Source organism: Gracilinanus agilis, chromosome X (genome assembly GCF_016433145.1).
Source record: "Gracilinanus agilis isolate LMUSP501 chromosome X, AgileGrace, whole genome shotgun sequence".
Classification (NCBI taxonomy): domain Eukaryota; kingdom Metazoa; phylum Chordata; class Mammalia; order Didelphimorphia; family Didelphidae; genus Gracilinanus; species Gracilinanus agilis.
In genome coordinates, this window is record NC_058136.1 from 8,621,221 (window position 1) to 8,643,257 (window position 22,037).

At 34.1% G+C, this 22,037-nt stretch overlaps 1 protein-coding gene across 1 annotated transcript in view; it reads right to left on the bottom strand.

Annotated features, from left to right (window-relative positions):
• THOC2 (THO complex 2) overlaps window positions 1-22,037 on the bottom strand; it is a 192,205-nt gene that overhangs the window by 31,756 nt on the left and 138,412 nt on the right. Inside the window, exons 14-23 of the mRNA XM_044682671.1 lie at window positions 21,319-21,449; window positions 19,698-19,799; window positions 17,139-17,223; window positions 15,363-15,456; window positions 13,556-13,636; window positions 12,700-12,796; window positions 6,840-6,957; window positions 5,033-5,212; window positions 1,394-1,558; window positions 809-1,084 (exon numbers count right to left, since the gene is read on the bottom strand). Of these exons, the coding sequence (XP_044538606.1) occupies window positions 809-1,084; window positions 1,394-1,558; window positions 5,033-5,212; window positions 6,840-6,957; window positions 12,700-12,796; window positions 13,556-13,636; window positions 15,363-15,456; window positions 17,139-17,223; window positions 19,698-19,799; window positions 21,319-21,449 (1,329 nt within the window). The remainder of the gene's footprint in view (window positions 1-808; window positions 1,085-1,393; window positions 1,559-5,032; window positions 5,213-6,839; window positions 6,958-12,699; window positions 12,797-13,555; window positions 13,637-15,362; window positions 15,457-17,138; window positions 17,224-19,697; window positions 19,800-21,318; window positions 21,450-22,037) is intronic.

The following is a 22,037-nucleotide window of genomic DNA, read 5'->3' on the forward strand; positions in this document are numbered from 1 at the left end:
GACACATGACAAAACCAGTGGAAAAGTGCGTCGGCCATGGGTGGGGGGAGTGCGGGGGGTGAAGGGGAAAGTAGGAGCATGAAACATGTAACCATGTTAAAAATGATTATTAATAAATGTTAAAAAAAAAATAAAAAAATAAAAATAAAAAATAAAAAAAAATAAAATAAAATGACTTTTAAGCTGATAAGGCTTAAAATATCAATAAGACTCTATTAGTTAATTATTAGTTATTTGATAAGACTCTAGTAAGTAACAGTTGAGCACTTAAATGTTATTTCATTTTTAATCTGCCACCTTTCTGTAAGTACACTCGAATTTCCTTGAGGGGTAGCAGTATTTTGTACAACTTCTACATCCCTTAAAAGCACCTAACACAGTGCTAAGAAGATAGTCAAATTGTTTATTGATAGTAACAGTCCCCATATAGACCATAAAATATATAAATGAAACATTCAGTCAGAAGTATAGAATCACCACGGAAAGATTATATACCCTTAAAGATGATGCATTTTTTTTAAACCCTTACCTTCTGTCTTGGAGTCAATACTGAGTATTGGTCCCAAGGCAGAAGAGTGGTAAGGGTAGGCAATTGGGGGTCAAGTGACTTGCCCAGGGTCACACAGCTCGGAAGTGTCTGAGGCCAGATTTGAACCCAGGACCTCCCATCTCTAGGCCTGGCTCTCAATTCACTGGGCTACCCAGCTGCCCCTGATGATGCATTTTTTGACCTAAAATACTAAGCTTTACCAGTAGTTTTAAATTAACACCATAAAGGAATTACAGTTGAGCTAGAATAAAAACATACCATCTCCTGATTGTCATCAACTGCTTTCATCTGGACTTTCAATTTATTGACTTCTCTTTCATAGCTGTTACGTGGAACTGCAAGGTCATACATTGTCAATGACCAAAACGTGGCATAGAACTGAGGGCTGATGTCATCCCATACTTTTGGCAAATGCAAGGAGACCACAGCTTCATGGACTGGAGCCATCACTAACTCACACGATGTGATGTATTTATGAACTTTATGTTGCTGTTTACTTCCCTTCTCAGCTTTTTTAAGTTCATCATACTTTGACTGGGGATGAAAAACAAAACAAATGTTTACTGCACAGATGACTCTTTTTCCTGGTATATGGATTCATCCTAGCATCACTATATTTACCAATCTGAAAACTGACATTTTACAGAAGTTTGGCTACAATTTCAAAATTATAATAATAGCTCTAGACTATGGTGGAATATGCATTTAAATTCTAGAGAACTAGTCACATAAACTTTTCTGTCTAGGTAGCTCAAAGCCCTAGGTACTAACAAAAACACAAGCAAAAACTTCCAAAAATCAGTTCCAAAAAACATTAGAAGCATTTTTTAAATATATACTCACTGAAATATGGTGTGCATACATAGGCCTAGACAGGAAAAATGCTGCATCATGAGGTGTGTGGAATTCATTGCAAAGCACATCAATTGAAGGCACTCTCTTTATATAATCCTCTGTGCTTAAATTAGATGCTAAAAAGCCACCAAACTGTACCAGAGTATCATGACACTAAATTAAAAACAAAAGACAAAAATAATTATATAAATGCTCTAACTCTAAGATCCATTCAAAATGAAAATTTCCTTTAAGAAAATTCATTAAATGAGCTTTTAAATTTAGCTACTTGATTGAATTAAAAGTTAAATTTTAAACCATTAAATGTTAGAGCAAGAAGATACCTTGGAGGTCATCTACTCAAATACTCTTATTTCACAGATTAAAAAAATGCCAGGCCTATGAGGTAATGTGTCCTATCCAAAGTTGTATAGATAGTCCCAGCTTTGCCATAAAGTACTCTAACTTTTTTTTCTTAAGAGCTATGTAAATGCTAGTTTTTATTTCTTAAATTTTATTTTTTTCTACAACTACATGTAAATACACTTCCCAATCTTTTTCAAAGAATATTGAATCTCAATTTCTCTACTTCCTTTCTTCCCTCTCCATCCAAACCCCAATCTTTCAGTGGAGATAGTAAGCAATCTCATATGGATTTTAGATGTGCAATCATGTACAATATTTTTTCCATATTAATCCTTTTGTGGAAGGAAATTCAAAAAGAAAGAAAAATATTTGCTTTGATCTTGATTCAGACCCCAGGTCTTTCTCTGGTAAACAATATTTTTTATCATGAGTCCTTTAGGATAGTTTTGGATTATTGTATTGCTAAAAAGACCTAAGTTATTCGCAGTTGTTCGTTGTACAGTTATCCTGTCACTATTTACAATGCTCTGCTTATTTCACTCTGCTTCAGATCACATAAGTCTTTCCAGGTTTTTGTGAGCACTTTCTGCTTGTCATTTCTTACAGCACAATAGTACTCCATTACAAATCATATACTATGACTTACCCGGTTATTCCCAAATTAATGGGTATTCCCCTCTCTTTCCAATTCTTTGCCCTCACAAAAAGAACTCCTTTAACTATCTGTATATATAGGTCTTTCACCTTTTTGTTTATTTATTTGGAATACAAACCTAGTAAAGTTTTCATGGGTTAAATGGTATGTACTCTTTTATAGCCCTTTGGATATAGGTCCAAATTGCTCTACAGAATGAACATATCAGTTGACAATACCCTCAACAGTACATGAATGTCTCAATTTTCCCACATCCCTTTCAAGTTTCCTCATCTTTCTTTTCTATCATAATAGCCAATCTGATACATGTGCAGTGGTAATTGAGTTGTTTTAATTTGCATTTCTCTAATTAACAGTTATTTAGAGCAATTTTTTTGTATGACTATAGAGCACTTTGATTACTTTCTCTGAGAACTGCCTATTCACATCCTTTGATCATTTTATCATTTGGGAAATAATTTGTATTCTTATATATTCGACTCATTTCCCTATGTATTTAAGAAATGAGGCCTTTTATTAGACTTGTAAAAATGTTTTTACCTTTATGACTACTGTGTTTTACTTTCCTTCCTATTTCCCCACATTTAGTTTCTGACAATCATTTCCCCCAATTTGCCCTCATTTCTATCAGCCCTATCCCACCTTCTCTTACTTATCCCCTTCCCCTCCTACTTTCCTGTAGGGTAAACTACCCAACTGACTGTGTGTGTTCTTCCCTCTTTGAGCCAATACAATTCTGATGCAAGTAAATTTCATGTGCTCCCCTCCCCCTCATCTTCACCTCCTCTATAAAAGTTCTTTCATGCCTCTTTTATGTGACAATTTATCCCATTCTATTTTTCTCCTCCTGTTTCACTCCATGCATTCCTCTTTTTCATACCTAAATTTTATTTTTTTGGTATCATCCCATCATATTGAACTCATACCCTTCCCCTCTGTCTGTGTGTACTCCTTCTAACTGCCCTAATAATGATGAAGTTCTTAGGAGTTACAAGAATTATCTTCCCATATAGGAATGTAACCTGTTTAACTTTATTGAATGTCTTTTCATTTCTCTATCCCGTTTATTTTTTTATGCTTCTCTTATATTGAAGGAGTCAAAATTTTCCATTCAGTTCTAGTCTTTTCATCAGGAATGTTTCGACAGTCTCCTACTTTACTGAATACTCATTTTTTCCCCTGAAGGATTAATGCTCAGTTTTGTTGGTAAAGTGATTCTTGGTTAAAGTCCTAGCTACTCTGCCCACTGGAACACCATATTCTAAGCCCTCTGATCCTTTTATGTAGAAGCCACTAAATCTTGTGTTATCCTGACTGTATCTCTACTATATTTGAATTATTTTTGGCAGCTTGCAATATTTCCTCCTTGACCTGAGAGTACTGGAATTGGGCTATAATATTCCTAAGAGTTATCCTTTTGAGATCTCTTTCAGGAGATGATCGGTGGATTCTTTCAATTTCTATTCTACTCTCTGGTTCTAGAATATCAGAGCAATTTTCCTTGCTAATTTCTTTTTTTTTTCTTTTTTTTTTTTAAAACCCTTGTACTTTGGTGTATTGTCTCATAGGTGGAAGATTGGTAAGGGTGGGCAATGGGGGTCAAGTGACTTGCCCAGGGTCACACAGCTGGGAAGTGGCTGAGGTCGGGTTTGAACCTAGGACCTCCTGTCTCTAGGCCTGACTCTCACTCCACTGAGCTACCCAGCTGCCCCCAACCTTGCTAATTTCTTAAAAGATGACGTTTAAGTTTTTTTTTAAAATCATGGCTTTCAGGTAGTCTAATAATTCTTATATTATTCCCCCTGGATTTATTTTCCAGGTCAGTTATTTTTCCAATGAAATATTCTACATTTTCTTCTATTTTTTTATTCTTTTGACTTTGATCATTTCTTGATGTTTCATGGAATTATTAGCTTCCACTAACCCAATTCTAATTTTCAAATCATTATTTTCTTGAGTGAGCTCTTATACCTCCTTTTCTATTTGGAGAATTCTACCTCGTAAAGAGTTCTTTTGCTCAGTAAATTTATGCACCCTCTTTTTCCATATGGTCAATTCTACCTTTTAAAGATCTATTGTAGTCTCCTTCTGAGCAGTTGTCTTAACATCCACTCCCCCTTTTCCCCTTACTATCTGTGGCCGAGAGCTTCAGAAGCTTTTGCTGCTGATTCAGCTGTACCTAACTAAGGCCCACTGCTGTGGTTGAGCCTATTTGGGCATGTTGCTTTGCACTCCACTTCGGGGCACTAAATCATTCATGCCAGCCTTCTAAGTTGTTTTGGGTGGAAAAATTCTTTCCCCCTGTTATTTTGTGGGCTATGCTGCTCCAAAATTTGTTTTGAGGCATTATATCATAGTTTTTGGAGGGTAATTTGTCAGAGATCAGGAGGGTCTTCTCTGCCGTCTTGGCTCCAATGTTCAACTACTCTGACTTCTAAACTATCAAATCCTTAAAAATATACAACATAATGACAAATTATATATAAGAAGTCTTTATTTTATATCTGAAATTAAATAAGCATGATCAAACTAACCATGCATAAATATGTAATATTTTTTAGCTTTTATTCCCCACATTTATTAAGTATATTAACACTTATCAAAACATACAAAGCACATTTACTTACCTGGTCATATAATTTTCCCACAAGCTTTAAGTGTTTCTCTCCTCCTTCCTGAAAGATTACACCATTTCTCTGTTGAGCCATAAGCAAGCATAGAGGGAGGGCAAGATCATGGTCCAATAATGCATCCTTTAGCCTCTGAGAGGATTTTTTAGTGTTTCTGATCTGTCCAAAGTAGCCTCCCTACACCCAAAAAAAGGTAATAAGCTTCAATACACACACAGCATGGAGTTTCAAACATGTGATTTCATTGGGATAAAGAAACCCTAGTAAGAAAATTTTCTCTTCCAAAGCAGATCAGCCACCATTCTGCAATTGTAATCTTAGAAAGTTTGTATGAAGGTAATGAAAAGTTAAGTGTCTAATCCAAGGTTACAAAGCCAATCAATATGTATCAGAAAAAGAACTTGAACCTAGATCTTCTGAACTCTGTGGCTAGCTCTCTATATCTACTATATCAGGTTGGAATATATTAAAATTTATTTCTATACTAAATAAAATTATAATTCTGCCATTTCAATATCCCCAGCTTTTCTTCCCCTAAGAGATATCACCTAAATATAGGGTGCTATTACCTACACTTACTAAAAGTGTTGGCACTTTAATACTTTTATACTGCTGCCTTTTCCCTCTGCAATCCTTGTAATCAGAATAACACAGACTGCTTTTAAAAGACTATTAATTAGAAGAAACAAACTAGATCAAAACTGCCCAATGGCATGTAGTTAGACAACCAGTCCAATGAATTAATTACTGTTTTTAGCCTCTTCCCCCTTCCCCAACACTATATGTAAATGTACATGTATATAACTATATTCACATCCAGACACAGACATACATATATCTAGGATGTACATTGCAGATGGACAATGTGTAGGACTAAAAACTAAATGGAAAGAAAAAAGAAAGTGAACCCTATTACATTTGAGAAACTGTGTGGTGCTTTTCAACAATGCTAACCACAATTTAGTGGCAGCTTGGGAGTGAAGTAGTTAAAAGTGTCAGGACTAAAATCAGGAAAATTCATCTTCCTGAGTTCAAATCTGGCCTCAGAAACTTCCTAGCTGGTAGATCTTGGCAAACTGTTTTACCTTATTTTCCTTAGTTTCCTGATGTATCAAATGAGCTGGAGAAGGAAATAGGAAACCACTCCATTATCTTGGCCAAAAAAACCCCAATGTAGTCACAAAGAGTCAGACAAGATAGTCAACTAAATCCTTAGCCCTATAGTTGACATGGTTTTAAGACCTAGAAAAGGGGTCGGCAACCTTTTTGGCCATGAGAGCCATAAACACCACATTTTTTAAAATGTAATTTCGTGAGAACCATACAGTGCTCACAGTGCGCGCTCCTGTGACAGCTCCTGAAAAAAAATGGACTTTATGGCTCCTGCAGAAAGAGCCATATCTGGCCTTCAAAAGAGCCAGATATGGCTCCAGAGCCATACATTGTTGACCCCTGACCTAGAGGAAGGCCTTTAGCACAGAGACTAAAACTACCCATGCAGGACCTATGGAAAAAAGAAAACACATGCATAGGAGACACCAATGGGTTGTGATCTGTACCAATCCAGGGAATAGTAACATCTTTGACATCATAAATCCATTGACTGAAGTATTATAGTAATGAAGTATATATGCAGAAACTTTAGTGTACCTATTTGAAACAAAAATAGCTATAAAATAAGAGCAAATCTAATGCTGCCATGTAGAATTTGACAATTCACTCAGAAACTTGTTAACAATTGACTTGTTTTATAAGAGGAAAAAAATTAGGTTGGTCTTACATAGCCATCTCCAAGTATACTCACCTCAGCTTTAAGTTGTTCCCCACCAGTCATGGCCTCTAGCTGTTCCATTGTTATTTCTTCAGTAATTTCAATTCCTGCCATTTTTTGTACCACCTCTTTCAAAATAAGTAGATCAAAGCTATTCAAAGGGAAAATAAGAAATATGCTTATGTATACACTTAAAATACAAAAGCAAAAGTGTATTTTACTTTTGTAATTACGTGATTTAAATAAAACATACTTTTTATTGTGGAAAGACTGACATAGTGAAAGCTCTGTTTTAATTATATAGAAATTTGTAACCATTCAGTGACTTGTCTTGAGTTATTCTTAGGATATTAAGAAGTTTTTAAAAAGCCTTTTTTTCCCCATCAGAAACAGGACATGAACCCTTCCTAACTTGAGTCCAGTTCTATCCACTATAACCTGTTCCCTCTTCGTTATATTATGGGTATGTATACATATGAAAGTGCTATTAGAAATAAGTGTATTATTTTTCCTAAAACTCCTCTTAGAAAATGAATATATTTTTAAAAATAAGATTTTAGAAGAATAAAAATTATCACTTGAAAACAATGAAATTTGAAGTATTTAAAGCACACATGCAAGTAAATAGAACATATAAAGAATCACAAACTAAGTCTCAAAAATCCTCATAATGGCATATTAACTATGCTCACAGATGGCTTCCTAAAGCAAAAAGAATCCATTTTCAAGCCAAGGAAAAGAAGAACAGAAAACCAGATCACATTCCAATACTTTTCTCTCTAATGCCAATACTTATTTTAATCCTGAAATACTGACTTTAAAGAATTTCCCTTCAAGAACAGATTAAATCTCAGAAATGAAGCTATATACCTTTTAAGACTATCCTTTGTATATAAGGAAGATGACAGAGAAAAGTCTTTCTGGAGGTAAAAAAGTCTTTCATAGGTCTAAGTAGCCATATAAAGGATAAGGTGCAATTTTACAAGTTTATTAGAAAGTACTTAGGCCATAGTTAAGAGCAAAGTGCTGATTTTTCTTTAATAAGTTTATAAAAATCCATTTCAGAACAAAAGTAAACATTCAAAGAAATTAGCATATGCCAAAAAAACAAAGAGAATCCTGGCAATTAAATGAAATCAAATACTTATTAAGTGCCTATTGCGTATCAGGTAGTATGCTACGTATTAGAGATACAGGTAAGAAAGAATGATTGACATTTTATTAGTTATTTATTTTTAGGGAAAGTATGTTTTGTAGGCAAAAGCCTAGAATTCTTTCACCTAATGGCATCAAAAATAGTAAAAGGTAAAGATTTATCTAGAAAAAGCTAGGGGTAAATTAAGAAGATAGGGCCGTATAATGATTTTAGTGGCCTACATAACAGTTTCCCAATTTTTTTCTTTAAAAAGTAGACACCTATCAGGAATGAAGTCTACTTGGAGAACTATGGTATTTGGTGGTGTTCCAGAATATAAATATAAAATTAGCTCCTTGACTGTAGTGTGTATAGCTGTGTATATGTATAAAGTAGTATTTTTAAAAATAAACAATCTGAGGGGCAGCTGGGTAGCTCAGTGGATTGAGAGTCAGGCCTAGAGATGGGAGGTCCTAGATTCAAATCCAGCCTCAGACACTTCCCAGCTGTGTGACCCTGCTGGCAAGTCACTTGACCTCCATTGCCCACCTTTACCACTCTTCCACCTAGGAGCCAATACACAGAAGTTAAGGGTTAAAAAAATAAAAATAATCTGTTCTCCAAAAGTAAAATCCTTAAGTTTAGAATTATGTGAAGAAAGAGAGATGACTACGTCCCCTTTCAATGCATAAATATTACCATTACAAATTAATGTTTAAAAGATTAAAGTGCTCTTACCAACTGGTAGTAGTTGGGAGTAATAACTAAGTGTACATTGTGATCTATCATTAAGAATGTAGAGGCAATACAACATCAAAACCATTCTCTCAAGTACTCAAAAGCTTAGCAGTTGTAATTATTGAGTTTGTTTTGGGGAACAGGTACAAATAATAATGTTTTGTAGGAAAATATCTATAACCTAACAACCATCAGATTGGTCAACTTGACAAAAAAAGGAAAAGACAAAAACTGGAAGGACTGTTAGAAAGGAAGTTCTGTTGTACTGTTTGTGGAGTAGTGAAACGGTCTAGCCATTCTGCAAAAGAAATTTGGAAACATGTTCCCAAAGCTACTGAAGTATGCATACTCTTTGAGACAATGATATATCACTACCAAATCTATATGACAAAAACATCAAAGAAAGAAGGAAAGGACTTATATGTACAAAAACATTTATAGCATCTCTTTTTGAGAAGGAATAAAAATGAAAACTGAGGAAATATTCAAAGTTATGATATTTGCATGTGATAAGAATATTATGCTGTAAGAAATAATGAAGGGGATACTTCTATGAAGTAAAGTGGAATAAAGTGAGCAGAACCAGAGCAATTTATATAACAGCAATAGTGAAAAGACAAGCAACTCTGAAAAACTTAGGAACTAAAATCAACACAATGATGAACAACAATTCAAACATGCAACACCTCCTGAGAAAGAGTACAGTTTGAGACCTTTTTTTCAGGATATGACCAATGAAGAGAATCTGCTTCAGCTGACTTGGTATTTCTTGCTTTAGTGGGTAGGGTGTTTAGAGAAGGAGGGTTGGAAAAAGAGAATACTGATGTGAAAATTTTAAAAGTTAATTAAAAACAAAAAGGAACGGAAAAACAACCCTCACATCATAAAAAAGGCCTCCTTCATGGGGTCCTAGATCTTGAGCTGAAAGGAACCTCATCAGAAGTCATCTAGCTTAACCCTCTGCTTAAAGGAAGAAAAGCAAGGAGAAACAACTTACTCAAGAATACACAAAAGAATCTAAACAATTGGAAAAATATTGATTGCTCATGGGTAGGACGAGCTAACATAATAAAAATGACCATTCTACCCAAATTAATTTACCTATTTAGCGCCATACCTATCAAACTACCAAAAAACTTTTTTACTGAATTAGGAAAAATTATAACAAAGTTCATCTGGAATAACAAAATATCAAGAATATCAAGGGAAATAATGAAAAAAACATGTGAAGGAAGGGGGCCTAGCAGTACCAGATCTTAAACTGTACTATAAAGCAACAGTCATCAAAACGGTATGGTACTGGCTAAGAGACAGAAGGGAGGATAAGTGGAATAGACTTGGGGTATGGCATCAGCAAGACAGTGTATGATAAACCCAAAGAGCCCAACTTTTGGGACAAAAATCCACTATTTGACAAAAACTGTTGGGAAATTTGGAAAACAATATGGGAGAGAATAGGTTTAGATCAACATCTCACACCCTACACCAAGATAAATTCAGAATGGGTAAATGACTTGAATACAAAGAGGGAAACTATAAATTAAGTGAACACAAAAAAGTATACTTGTCAGATCTCTGGGAAAGGAAAGACTTTAAAACCAAGCAAGAGTTAGAGAAAATTACAAAATGTAAAATAAATGATTTTGATTATATCAAACTAAAAAGCTTTTGTACAAACAAAAATAATGTAGCCAAAATCAGAAGGGAAACAACAAATTGGGAAAAAATCTTTATAACAAAAAACTCTGACAGGGGTCTAATTACTCAAATATACAAGGAGTTAAACCAACTGTATAAAAAAAAAACCAAGCCATTCCCCAATTGATAAACGAGCAAGAGACATGAATAGGCAATTTACAGGTAAAGAAATCAAAAGTATCAATAAGCACATGAGAAAGTGTTCTAAATCTCTAATAATTAGAGAAATGCAAATCAAAACAACTCTGAGGTATCACCTCACACCCAGCAGATTGGCTAAAATAAAAGAAGGGGAGAGTAATGAATGCTGGAGAGGATGTAGCAAAACTGGGACATTAATGCATTGCTGGTGGAGTTGTGAACTGATCCAACCATTTTGGCTGGCAATTTGGAACTATGCTCAAAGGGCTATAAAAGATTTCCTGCCCTTTAATTCAGCCATACCATTGTTGGGTTTGTACCCCAAAGAGATCATAGATAAACAGACTTGTACGAAAATATTTATAGCTGTGCTTTTTGTGGTGGCAAAAAAACGGGAAAAGGAGGGTATGTCCTTCAATTGGGGAATGGCTGAACAAATTGTGGTATATGCGGGTGATGGAATACTATTGTGCTAAAAGGAATAATAAACTGGAGGAATTCCATGTGAACTGGAAAGACCTCCAGGAACTGATGCAGAGTGAAAGGAGCAGAGCCAGAAGAACACTATACACAGAGACTGATATATACTATGGTAAAATCGAATGTAATGGACTTCTGTACCAGCAGCAATGCAATGACACAAGACAGCTCTGAGGGATTTATGGTAAAGAACGCTACCCACATTCAGAGGAAGATCTGCAGGAGAGGAAACATAGATGATAAACAACTGCTTGAATGCATGGGCTGAGGCGGACATGATTGGGGAAGTGGACTCGAAACTACCACACCAATGCAACTAACAACAATATGGAAATAGGCCCTGAACAAGGACACATGTTACAACCAGTGGAAATGTGCGTCAGCCATGGGTAGGGGGGAAGGGGGGGGGGTGAAGGGGAAAGTAGGGGCATAAAGTATGTAAACAAGTTAAAAGTGAATATTAATAAATGTTTAATAATAAAAAAAGAAGAATCAATACTGTGTTCTAAGGGAGAAGGGCAGTAAGGGCTCGGCAATGAGGATTAAGTGACTTGCCCAGGATCACACAGTTAGGAAATGTTTGAGGTCATATTTGAATTTAGGACCTCCCTAAATTCTAGGTCTGGCTCTCAATCCACTAAACCAACCAGCTGCCTCTTGTTTCTTATTTTTTAAACACCAGACATATTCCAGTATCATTTCCACTCTCCAAAAAGGTCTCCTCATTAGAAATAAAAAGTTAAGTTGTGGGTGGATCACATCTATTCCACAGATGCTACCCTACATTTATTTCCCTCTAAAAGGTAGAGAAAGTATTCTAGAGACTTAATTAGTTCAGAAGGTTAAGGTTGGTTCAGAAGGTTAAGGTTTGAACCCTCAACAAACTTTTGTTTGCTCAATTCTAAAAACATAGCATTTGAAGCATCAAGTTTCACTTTGAATTGAAGCCAAATTTCACTCTCTAGGCACATGTGAAGGTCAAAGGGAATTACAACCAATTAAATCAATGTGGTTTCCTTCCCAAATACATTTAGTGTTACATTGTTTTGTTTTGTTTTGTTTTGTTTTTTTAAGCCTTACCTTCTTTCTTAGTTTTAACTCTAAGACATAAAAGCAGTCAGGGATAGGCACTCGGGGGTTGTGACTTGCCATGGGTTATACACCTAGGAAAAGTCTGAGGCCAAATTTAAACCTACATCCTCCTGACTCCAGGCCTGGTGCTCTATCCACTGTGCAACCTAGATGCCCCTTTAGCAAGATATTGTAAATTTCTTTTGCTAAATGTCACATGGTTTTGTGAGTCTCATTTTGTCCTAATCCCAAGACTGAATCCACTAGCCCAAATTGGCCCAGAACATAATTTTAAAAGATCAATGAAAATGGTTACCTCCTCTAATTTGACACCCACAGTTCCTCCTCCCTCCTTCTCTATGAAGAAAAGGGAGGTGTATTTCATTATTACTCTTCTGGAACCAATATTGAATACAGATGTTAAATAAAGGTCAGCTGCCTTTTAACATATATTTACATTATTGTGATTTTTGTTTCTTTTGTTTTCCCAATTCTTCTTCCTTTGTTTAAATAAAGTTATTCAGAATAACAGAGCTCAAAACAGCCAGACATTCACAGTAAAGAGTAAATAAAAAGAAATCAATTAAAGAGAAAAAAATTATATATATACATATATATATATATATACACCTTTTTCCTGCTTTTAGCTGATTTGCCACATACTGAAGAAGACCAGCAAGTTCAATTGGATATTTACGAAAAACTGCACCACAAAAACTTGCTAGACCTAGGTATGAAAGAAAAGGAAAAGTAATTAAAAAGAGCCCATGACACACTATATTACTCTTTCCAATTAAATTTATAAAAATGAGAAAGGGTAGAAAACTGGTTGATTTCATCTGCGTATTTATTTGTATTCAGAAGAGTATTTTGTAATGGATAGTTATTTATTAATCTCCAGATCAGTTAGTAGTTTTGAAAACACCAACCATACTCTGTACCAAGCAGTTGACAGAGCACTGGGCTCAGAATCGGGAAGATTCATTCTCACATGTTCAAATCTCGCCTCAGACATTTACTAGCTGTGTGACTCACAGCAAATCACTTAACCCTGTTTGCCTCAACTCTTCACCTATAAAATGAGATAGAGAAGGCAATGGCAAAATACTCCAGTATCTTCGCAAGAAAACCCCTAAAATGGGGTTGCAAAGACCTGGCATAACTAAAATGGTTCAAATGTGCCAGGCAATGTGCTATTCGCTTTACAAACATTATTTCACTTGATTCTCACAACAACCCCTAAGGAGGCATATGCTTCTTTTATCCTCATTTTACAGTTGAGGAAACTAAGACAGAGGTTTAAATAACTTTCCCAGGGTCACAAAGAAAGCATCTGAGGCTATATTTGAATTCATATCTTCCTGATTCCAGGCCCAGAGCTCTATCCACTGCACCACTTAGCTGCCCTAAGTAGTTGCTTATATTAGGGAATATTCTCCTGAAATATCTTGCACGTACTAAAATATGTAAGAAGAACAAGACTCACTCTGAAGCCAGCTCGAGATGGTTGTATCATCATGTTTCATTCTTTCCTTCTCTGGATTAGCCAAAGCTTCAATGATACAATCTTGTACAATGTTAAGGAAAATATTTGTCCAAGCCTCTACCAATTTCTCTTTAAAAGAACATTCTACAATGTCTTTTAAAAACTGTGAAAATCATTTCCTTTTTCCAACTGTCACAAATGATTGGGGAAAATTGACATATTTTTTCCTGCCTATCCATACTCTTTAGCAGGCAAGATACACTCAATCACAAAGGGTTATTGATAAATGCAATCTTTTCTTCCTATGAAACAAAAATCCACCTGGGGGGGGGGGGGGGAGAGATAAAGGGAAATGGTCATTCCTTTATATACTTCAAAAATCAAAATGATAAAGCAGAAAGACAGCTAATCCTTGGAAGTCTGGAGAGCTATACCCTGTCTCTGACAGTTTATGTTAGGCAAGTCATTTTACCTTTGCAGGCCCTCAGAAGCCTCATCAGTTAAACAGTGACAATAATATACTTACACTAAATAGAAGTAGTTTAGAAGAAAGAAAGCCTTTCTTAATTTTAAAATTATAATAGCTAATATCTGTATAGTACTTTAAGGTTTGCAAAGTTCTTTGCATATATTATTATTGCAGAAATTTTAGGGGTAATGGAGAAATATAACCACCATGCATGGAAATGGTTCATGATATGGTTTGCTTAGAAAATCCTCAGGAATATTAAATGAGACAAGTACTAGATTCAGCAAGATTAAAGGCTACAAAATAAATCCAGAAAAATCAACCTCATAGCCATATAGATAACAAAACCCAAGAGACAATAATAGAAAGGGAAATGCCTTTCAAAATAACTATAAAATGCTTGGGGATAAATATATCAAAGCACACAAAATATTTAACAGATTCAAGTGCTCCATAAAGAAATAAAAACAAATATGCAGAAATCAGATTTGCAACAACTAACATCATACAAGATAAACTACATGTATATAAATTATTAGATTTTTTAAAAGGTCACATCATAAACAAATTGGAGGAACAAGCTAGATAAGAGGAGAATTAGAAGATAAAATGACCACTTTTGATTACATAAAATTTAAGTTTTTATACAAATAAAATCAGTTAAAATTAGAAAACAGTCTTTACAGCAAGTTTCTCTGATAAAGGTTCCATTCCCAAGATAAATAAAGAAATGATAAGCATTTGTTAAGAATAGGGCCATTACCCAATTGATAAATGGTCAAAGGACAAACAAGGCAGCTATAGTCATTAAAGGATGTTCCATATCACTATTAGATAAATAATAATTAAAGCAATTCTAAGGTTCTATCTTGTACCCATCAGATTAAAGTTCTCCAAAAGGAAGGAAATAAAAGATGTTGTAGAGGCTACAGAAAAACAAGCATATGTGCAATTAGTGGAGTTGTGATTTGTTCTAGCCATTATGAGAGGCAATCTGGATAAAGAATCAAAAAGTCACTAAAAACATACACATCCTTTAATTCACCTTTACTGCTAGAAGATCTATACCCCAAAGATATCAAAGAAAGAAGATCTATCCATATCCCTGATCCCAGGCCTAGTGCTCTATCCACAGTGCCACCTAATTGTCCTACACAAAAAATTAACACCTGACAAAGCCTAATCAAAGACTACTACTTTACAAGGATTATTACTTTTAAAAAGACAGTTTAAATATATCTGTTGGTTTCTCATTTGTGTATCTAAAAAGACCACTTATTTGGGGAACTACAGTTCCATTTTACTTATATCTCCATACAATTATATGTAAAAAGATACAGGCCAAGACATCATAGTTCAATGAAGTGAGGTATTTCAATGAGTCTACTACTGGTGTTATTAAGTTATCATACTTCTGTATTTGTGATAAAATCTGAAAGAAAAAGAATAAATGTAATTTATAATTTTAAATGCCAGCAGACATGGTTAATTAATAATTGAGATATGCCAGAGACTCAGTGGCTAAATACAGTTTTTAAATTAACAAATTTTTTAAGAGCATGACATACTGCCTTTTCAAGTTTAGATTCTTATTTTGGTGGACTTGATAGCAAACTGAGTCTTCTCTATCATCTGTTAAGAATATATTTTTTTTTAATCTGGGAGGAGGAAGGAAAGAAAGGAAGGAGATAATTTGGATCATATAACTTCAGAAAACGTATGTGGAAATTTGTTATTCAAAATAAAAATTAAAAAACCAAGAATATTTTTATAAATTATTAAAGACTGGTTGTTAATTAAGAAATTAATTTTAAAGTTGAGAATAACAAAACTTACACCTTAGAACAACTACTTTCAATAATCTATGAGTAATCTATGAGCAAAAGAGCCACTTTATACCCTTAAATCACTATAGAAATATTGAGTTATTCTAATGATAATAGTATGACTAAGCTAAACCTTACTTTTTTTTTTTTTTTAAACCCTTACCTTCTGTCTTGGAGTCAATACTGTATATTAGCTCCAAGGAAGAAGAGTGGTAAGGGCTAGGCAATGAAGGTTAAGTGACTTGCCCAGGGTCACACAGCTGGGAAGTGTCTGAGGTCAAATTTGAACCTAGGACCTAACCATCTCTAGGCCTGGCTCTCAATCCACTGAGCTACCCAGCTGCCCCCAAACCTTACTTTTAGAACTATAAAATGATAACAATTCATGTGAATTGTTTTATAAAACTTCTCTATTATGAAGAAATTAGTGCTACATTGGGTTGCAACACATAAGTGTTTTCAAAATGCCTGGCACATAGTAGCCATCTAATAACTGTTGAGTGATTTTCAATATTCAGTAACCTAATTCACAAAAAGTTTCCATAACAATTATTTTCAATAAAGCCATTATAAAGACAAAATAATCAAGAATCAAGTTATAAATAGCTTTATAGTAGAACTAGCATATATTAATGAAGAATTTGATCAAAATGTTAAATTCCTATACTATGTAGTAAATAAATTATACTATTATATCTATCTAGCCTTATTACAAAGATTTTAATTTATATAATATTTGTAAATATAAAAATCTTGAAACCTAAAAACTCTGATCTATGCAGTAACCATTCATGATATCAAAGGATTCTTGATAAAAAATGCTATCTATCTACAAATAGTTGATGAACTTACAACACAAATTGATCCATATTTTCTTTTCTTTTTCCTTTTTTTTTTGGGGGGGGGAAGGGTGAGAGGGCTGGTACAGTAATTTGTTTTGTTAGACACCTTATTTGTAACAGGATTTTTTTTTCCTTGCCTTTCATTGAGTGGGGGAGAAGGAGGTAAGAGGAAGAACTGTAACTGAAAATAAAACTGAATTTAAAACCTTTTAAAGAAATTTTAAGCAGTAACAACTAATATTTATAAAGTACTTTAAGGTAACCAAGTATTTCACATATTATCTCCTTTAATATCATAATGATAACCTACAGGGAAGATGTGGTATTAAGTGATCTCAGATCAAAATTATTGAATCTCAAACATCCTCATTTCTCTTAAGATAGAGATAAAAATGAAAACAAGTCTTTTGCCAGTTTTTTTACATTAACTTGTAGCTTATACATACATAATCAAACAAAATGGTTGGGTTGCTGTGGCTCAATTTCCCAATTTGTCTTCCAGAAGGCTTCACATTTTCTTTTGTCAATCGCCTGAAGGGGAAAAAGTGGAAGAGCCCATTTTAGCGAAAATCTCTCTCCCACCATGAAATTCATTGATCCACTACTTTCAATACATAAGTTTTTACCAAAACATTCAAAGTAACTACATGCTGAATTGTTTTTGTAGCAATCAGAAAACCATCTCTGTTAAGAACATGCCAAAAAAGATATTTAGAATGTAAATATATCATAAATATTTGTTAAAATTTCAACTTAATAATACAAAATAGCCTTAGTAGTTTAAAGCTTTTAATGACTTATACAGTTCCCCTACACTAATGAAATCACAGATTCCCCCCAAAAAATGGTTTAATTCTCACAACTTCTCTAAGGATTAAGATATATAAGCTTATTAATAACATCTATGAGATCTTAAAAAGTATCTCCTATCTAGTTAGCACTAGGGAATTCCCTGAAAAACATCAGCAGCAAGACCAAAGTTAAATAAAGTTCACATTTAAAGAGTTTTAACAGATCACCTTAAAACCTATTTTGGGCTATGTACTAATTCAAGTATCTTCTGGAAAAAAAGGGAGCATAAAATAACATTCTAACATGTTAATAATTCAATCCAGATTGCATTCTCTTCACACCTTAAACTGTCTTGCTGTAGATAAATAATCATCTATGGCCTGATGAGCCTATACTTTCTTTTTGTTTGTTTGTTTTTTAAACCCTTAACTTCGGTGTATTGGCTCCTAGGTGGAAGAGTAGTAAGGGTGGGCAATGGGGGTCAAGTGACTTGCCCAGGGTCACACAGCTGGGAAGTGTCTGAGGCTGGATTTGAACCTAGGACCTCCCACCATCTCTAGGCCTGACTCTCAATCCACTGAGCTACCCAGCTGCCCAGCTGATTATTATCTCCACTTTACAGATAAGGGAACTGAGGTAAATAGAGATTAACTGTTTTGATCAGGGTCAGAGTCAACTTCTGCTGCCTGATTTTGAATTCAGATCTTCCTGACACAAGGACCATTGTATAATAATGCCATTGCATAAATATTAAAAGTAGCATGACTGATAGCAATTGTCCCTATATCTAAAAGTGGAATGAACATTTTTACTACAGAATTAAGCAGTCCCAAGTACCGCCTTCCTTAAGGGTGATAATCTAAACTGACACAAACTGGTATTTAGTCTTCACTGCTGAAATTAGAGAAAACCAAATATAGTCTCTTAAAATTTTAAACAAGATGAAAACTAAGCAGTAAAACCTCTTTAAAAACTTAAGATTCCTTCCAAGAAGGATTTTTTAATTCCATCAGAACTTTCAACAGTAAAAAAAAAAAAAAACTGCAAAATAAAAGCAGACATAAGACTCAACAATCCCATACATGAGTTCTTTCAATACCCAATAATGTAGTTCATTAGTCTAGGTAAAAAACTCAAGGGCAATTTAGAAACTCTTTTACTATCTCAATTACCTTTCTACTCTAAGTTGCTTTTGTTCTACCCTTTTCAGGTAGATCATTCTCCTTAGCAGAAAAAAAGAGAAGCAAAATAAAAACAGAGTGGCTCTGCCTACTCTCCCTCCCTCATTCATTATCATCCCATCCATGCTAGGTAGCAGTTTTATTCTTAGAGCTTCTAAAATCCCATCTTCTGCAGATTATTTCTAATTAATCCTGCATATAATTTGCACATTGAAATTTCCATATTGTCTTCCCCATTAGATTATGAATTCTTTCTGAGGAAAGACTGTTTTTGCTTTTCTCTGTAACCCTTGTGCTTAGCACAGTATCTGGCACACAGGTGCTTAATAAATGCTTCTTGCCTTGACTTCTTTGTTTAAAAAAAAAAAAAAAAAAAAAAAAACTTTGCCATCCTTAGCATACTAACCTCGACTCAGTGAACTTTCTCTTTCATGAAACCAGCCTTACCCTAAATACCTCTGCAATCACCCGATTACTTGAACTTGATTCTGTTCCTCAATGTCAGTTTTGTTTTTTAACTCTTACCTTCTGTCTTAGAATCAATATTAAGTATGGAATCCAGGACAGAAGAGTGTTAAGGGCTAAGCAATGGGGGTTAAGTGACTTAAGTCACATAGCTTGGAAGTGCCTGAGGCCATATTTGAACGCAGGACCTCACATATCCAGGCCTGACTCAATCCATTTAGTCACCTAGTTGCCCCTCTTCCAAGTCTTTATAAAAATTAATGATTGGGGAGATCTATGTGCATCCATAAGTTTCTCCCCATTTTCCTAGTTAATGGAACCAAAGTAGTTTTGTAGAAAGAAACATGATACAATACTGCAACAGTATGATGAAAAGAATTATTAGATGTACAATCTTTGTAAATGTGAAATTTTAGAATGAGGTCTATTACGTCACAGTTAATATAAAAATAGCTACTAGATCAATATGAAGTTGACTCATGGAGTTACCAATGTTTATGTTTAGACTTAAGCTACCTAAATTTACTATGATTCACCCAACAAAAATAAGAATTTAAAAAAACTTACTTCATTATATATTTGGCTCTATCTATCGTTTGAGCTTTAACTTTTACCAAAAGTGGATGACTATTATAAGTTTCATTCTTCCATTGACCATACAGACGATACCTTAAGGAAGAAGAGAGTACAGAGAAATGTTATAAGCTTACTGGCAATCCATGACAAGTTTCTGATGTCTCATTTGTAAGATATCAAGCATGTCCCATAACAAAAATCTCAGTGCTTTAAAACTTGTAAGCTTTAAAACTTCAGAAATATAAGTGCTGCGAACTTACCCATAAAATCATTAAATAATCTAATTATTTAGATTTTTAATGCTTGTTTAGTGAATTTTGAGTAATGAATTTTTTTATTTTTAATTTTGATAATATGGAGCACCCTCTCATTATGTATTATTACATATGCAACAGTTTCTACATGACACTTTCTTAGACCTATCAATTAATAGTGGATGGCCTAACGTTTGGCCACTTGGTGACCTGATCTATCTCCATTACATTTTTTTTAATCACAACAAGAATGTATTGAAATCTCATTCTGTGATCTTATGAGTAGAATTACAAATGCAATCTATTTAGTCAATGAGCTATAACTAATACAAGTTTTTACAAGGTTCAAAAATCAACTGGAGCAATGAATGACATAAAATAGTGATTAGTTTAATTTTATTAAGGTATATAGCAATATTTTTAAATTAAGTAATTAATTTTTCAATTTTGTTCATAGCAATTCATGAAACTAAAATTAAGAAAACTTATAAAATGCACTGACTTCTGGTATACTTAGAGGAACTGATTCAAATTTAGAATAAAAGCCAATCACCAGGTCAAAGGAAATTGTTCTCAAAAGAAAATCAAGCTATCAATAGCTACATGAAAAAAATTGCGCTAAATTATACAAATAATTAGAGAAATGCAAATTAAAGAAAACTTCAGGGTCTACCTTATACTCATCAAATTGGCAAAGATGACAAGAAAGGAAATAATAAATACTAGAGAGGCTGCAAGAAAACAGACACAATGATGCATTTTTGGTATAGTAATGAATTGGTCAAAGTATTCTTGAAAACAATTTGGAACTAGGCCCCAAAATTACTCAATTGTGCATACCCACAGAAAGGAAGAAATAGCTCTATTATTTACTGAAACAGCTCTCCTACCCCATGAGAGGCAAAGAAGAAACTATGGGAATATGGTGGAAAAATGGCATATGAAAGTAATGGAATGCTATTGTTAGCATAAAAAAGGGAAGATTTATATGAAGTGATGCAAAGTTAAGTAGGAAGAACCAGAAGAGTTTATATTCTTACATTATTGTAAAAATAAACAATTTTGAAAGACTAAGAATCTGGATCAATGTAACCCTGATTTCACAAGAGCAATGATACCCATCCTCCTAACAAAGACGTAATAGATAAAATGAGCAGACTGATAAATAATTTTGGACATAGCCAGTGTGGGAATTTGTTTTGCTTCCAACCTTTGTTAGAAAGGTTCTGTTTTTCTTCTTCTTTTATTTTTAGTGGAGACAATAAGTGAGAGAGAAAATGAATGCTTGTTAATGTTTTTGATAAAGCCAATGCATCAAAATTGACATGGCTCAAATTTCCAAAAATACTGATATTTACCTGTATTGATATGGAAATGATTTGAACATTCCCCATAGTTCTTCAGACATACAAGCATTGCAATCCATCAAAGAAAGAGAAGGAAGTAGCACCTCATCTGTAATAGTCAGCAAACAGCTAAGCAAAATTTCCTATGAAAAAAGAAAATAAAATCCATTGTCCTTGCTCAGATGCCACTTTCTTCACTTAGCAATCTTAAACCTTTAGTTAACTAGATTGATTCCAGTCTTTTACTCACAAATCCCTCATTCATTTCGACTTAAGTCATATCTTTTCAAACCTCATGCCTAGATTACTCTATTTACCACCTTCCATTTGCCACTTCTGTTCCTATTCAAGTGCTGCTGAACAAAGCTGGAGGAAGTCATGAAACCATGATGGCTCAAATTTATTATGCAATCTTAATTAGGTCCTCATAACAAAGAAATCCTGTTACTCTTCTCTAATTGACAACATAAAATATTTAGGAATCTATTTGCCAAGTCAAACACAGGAATTATATGAACACAATTCCAAAACACTTTTCACATGAATAAAGTAAGGTCTAAACAACTGGAAAAACATTAATTACTCATGAGTAGACCAAGCTAATATAATAAAAATTACAATCCTACCTTAATTAATTTACACGCCATACCAATCAAACTACCCCCCAAAAATTTATAGAAATAGGGAGGAAAAAACCTCTTTTCTGAATCCCTATTCCATTCCCCAAAAAA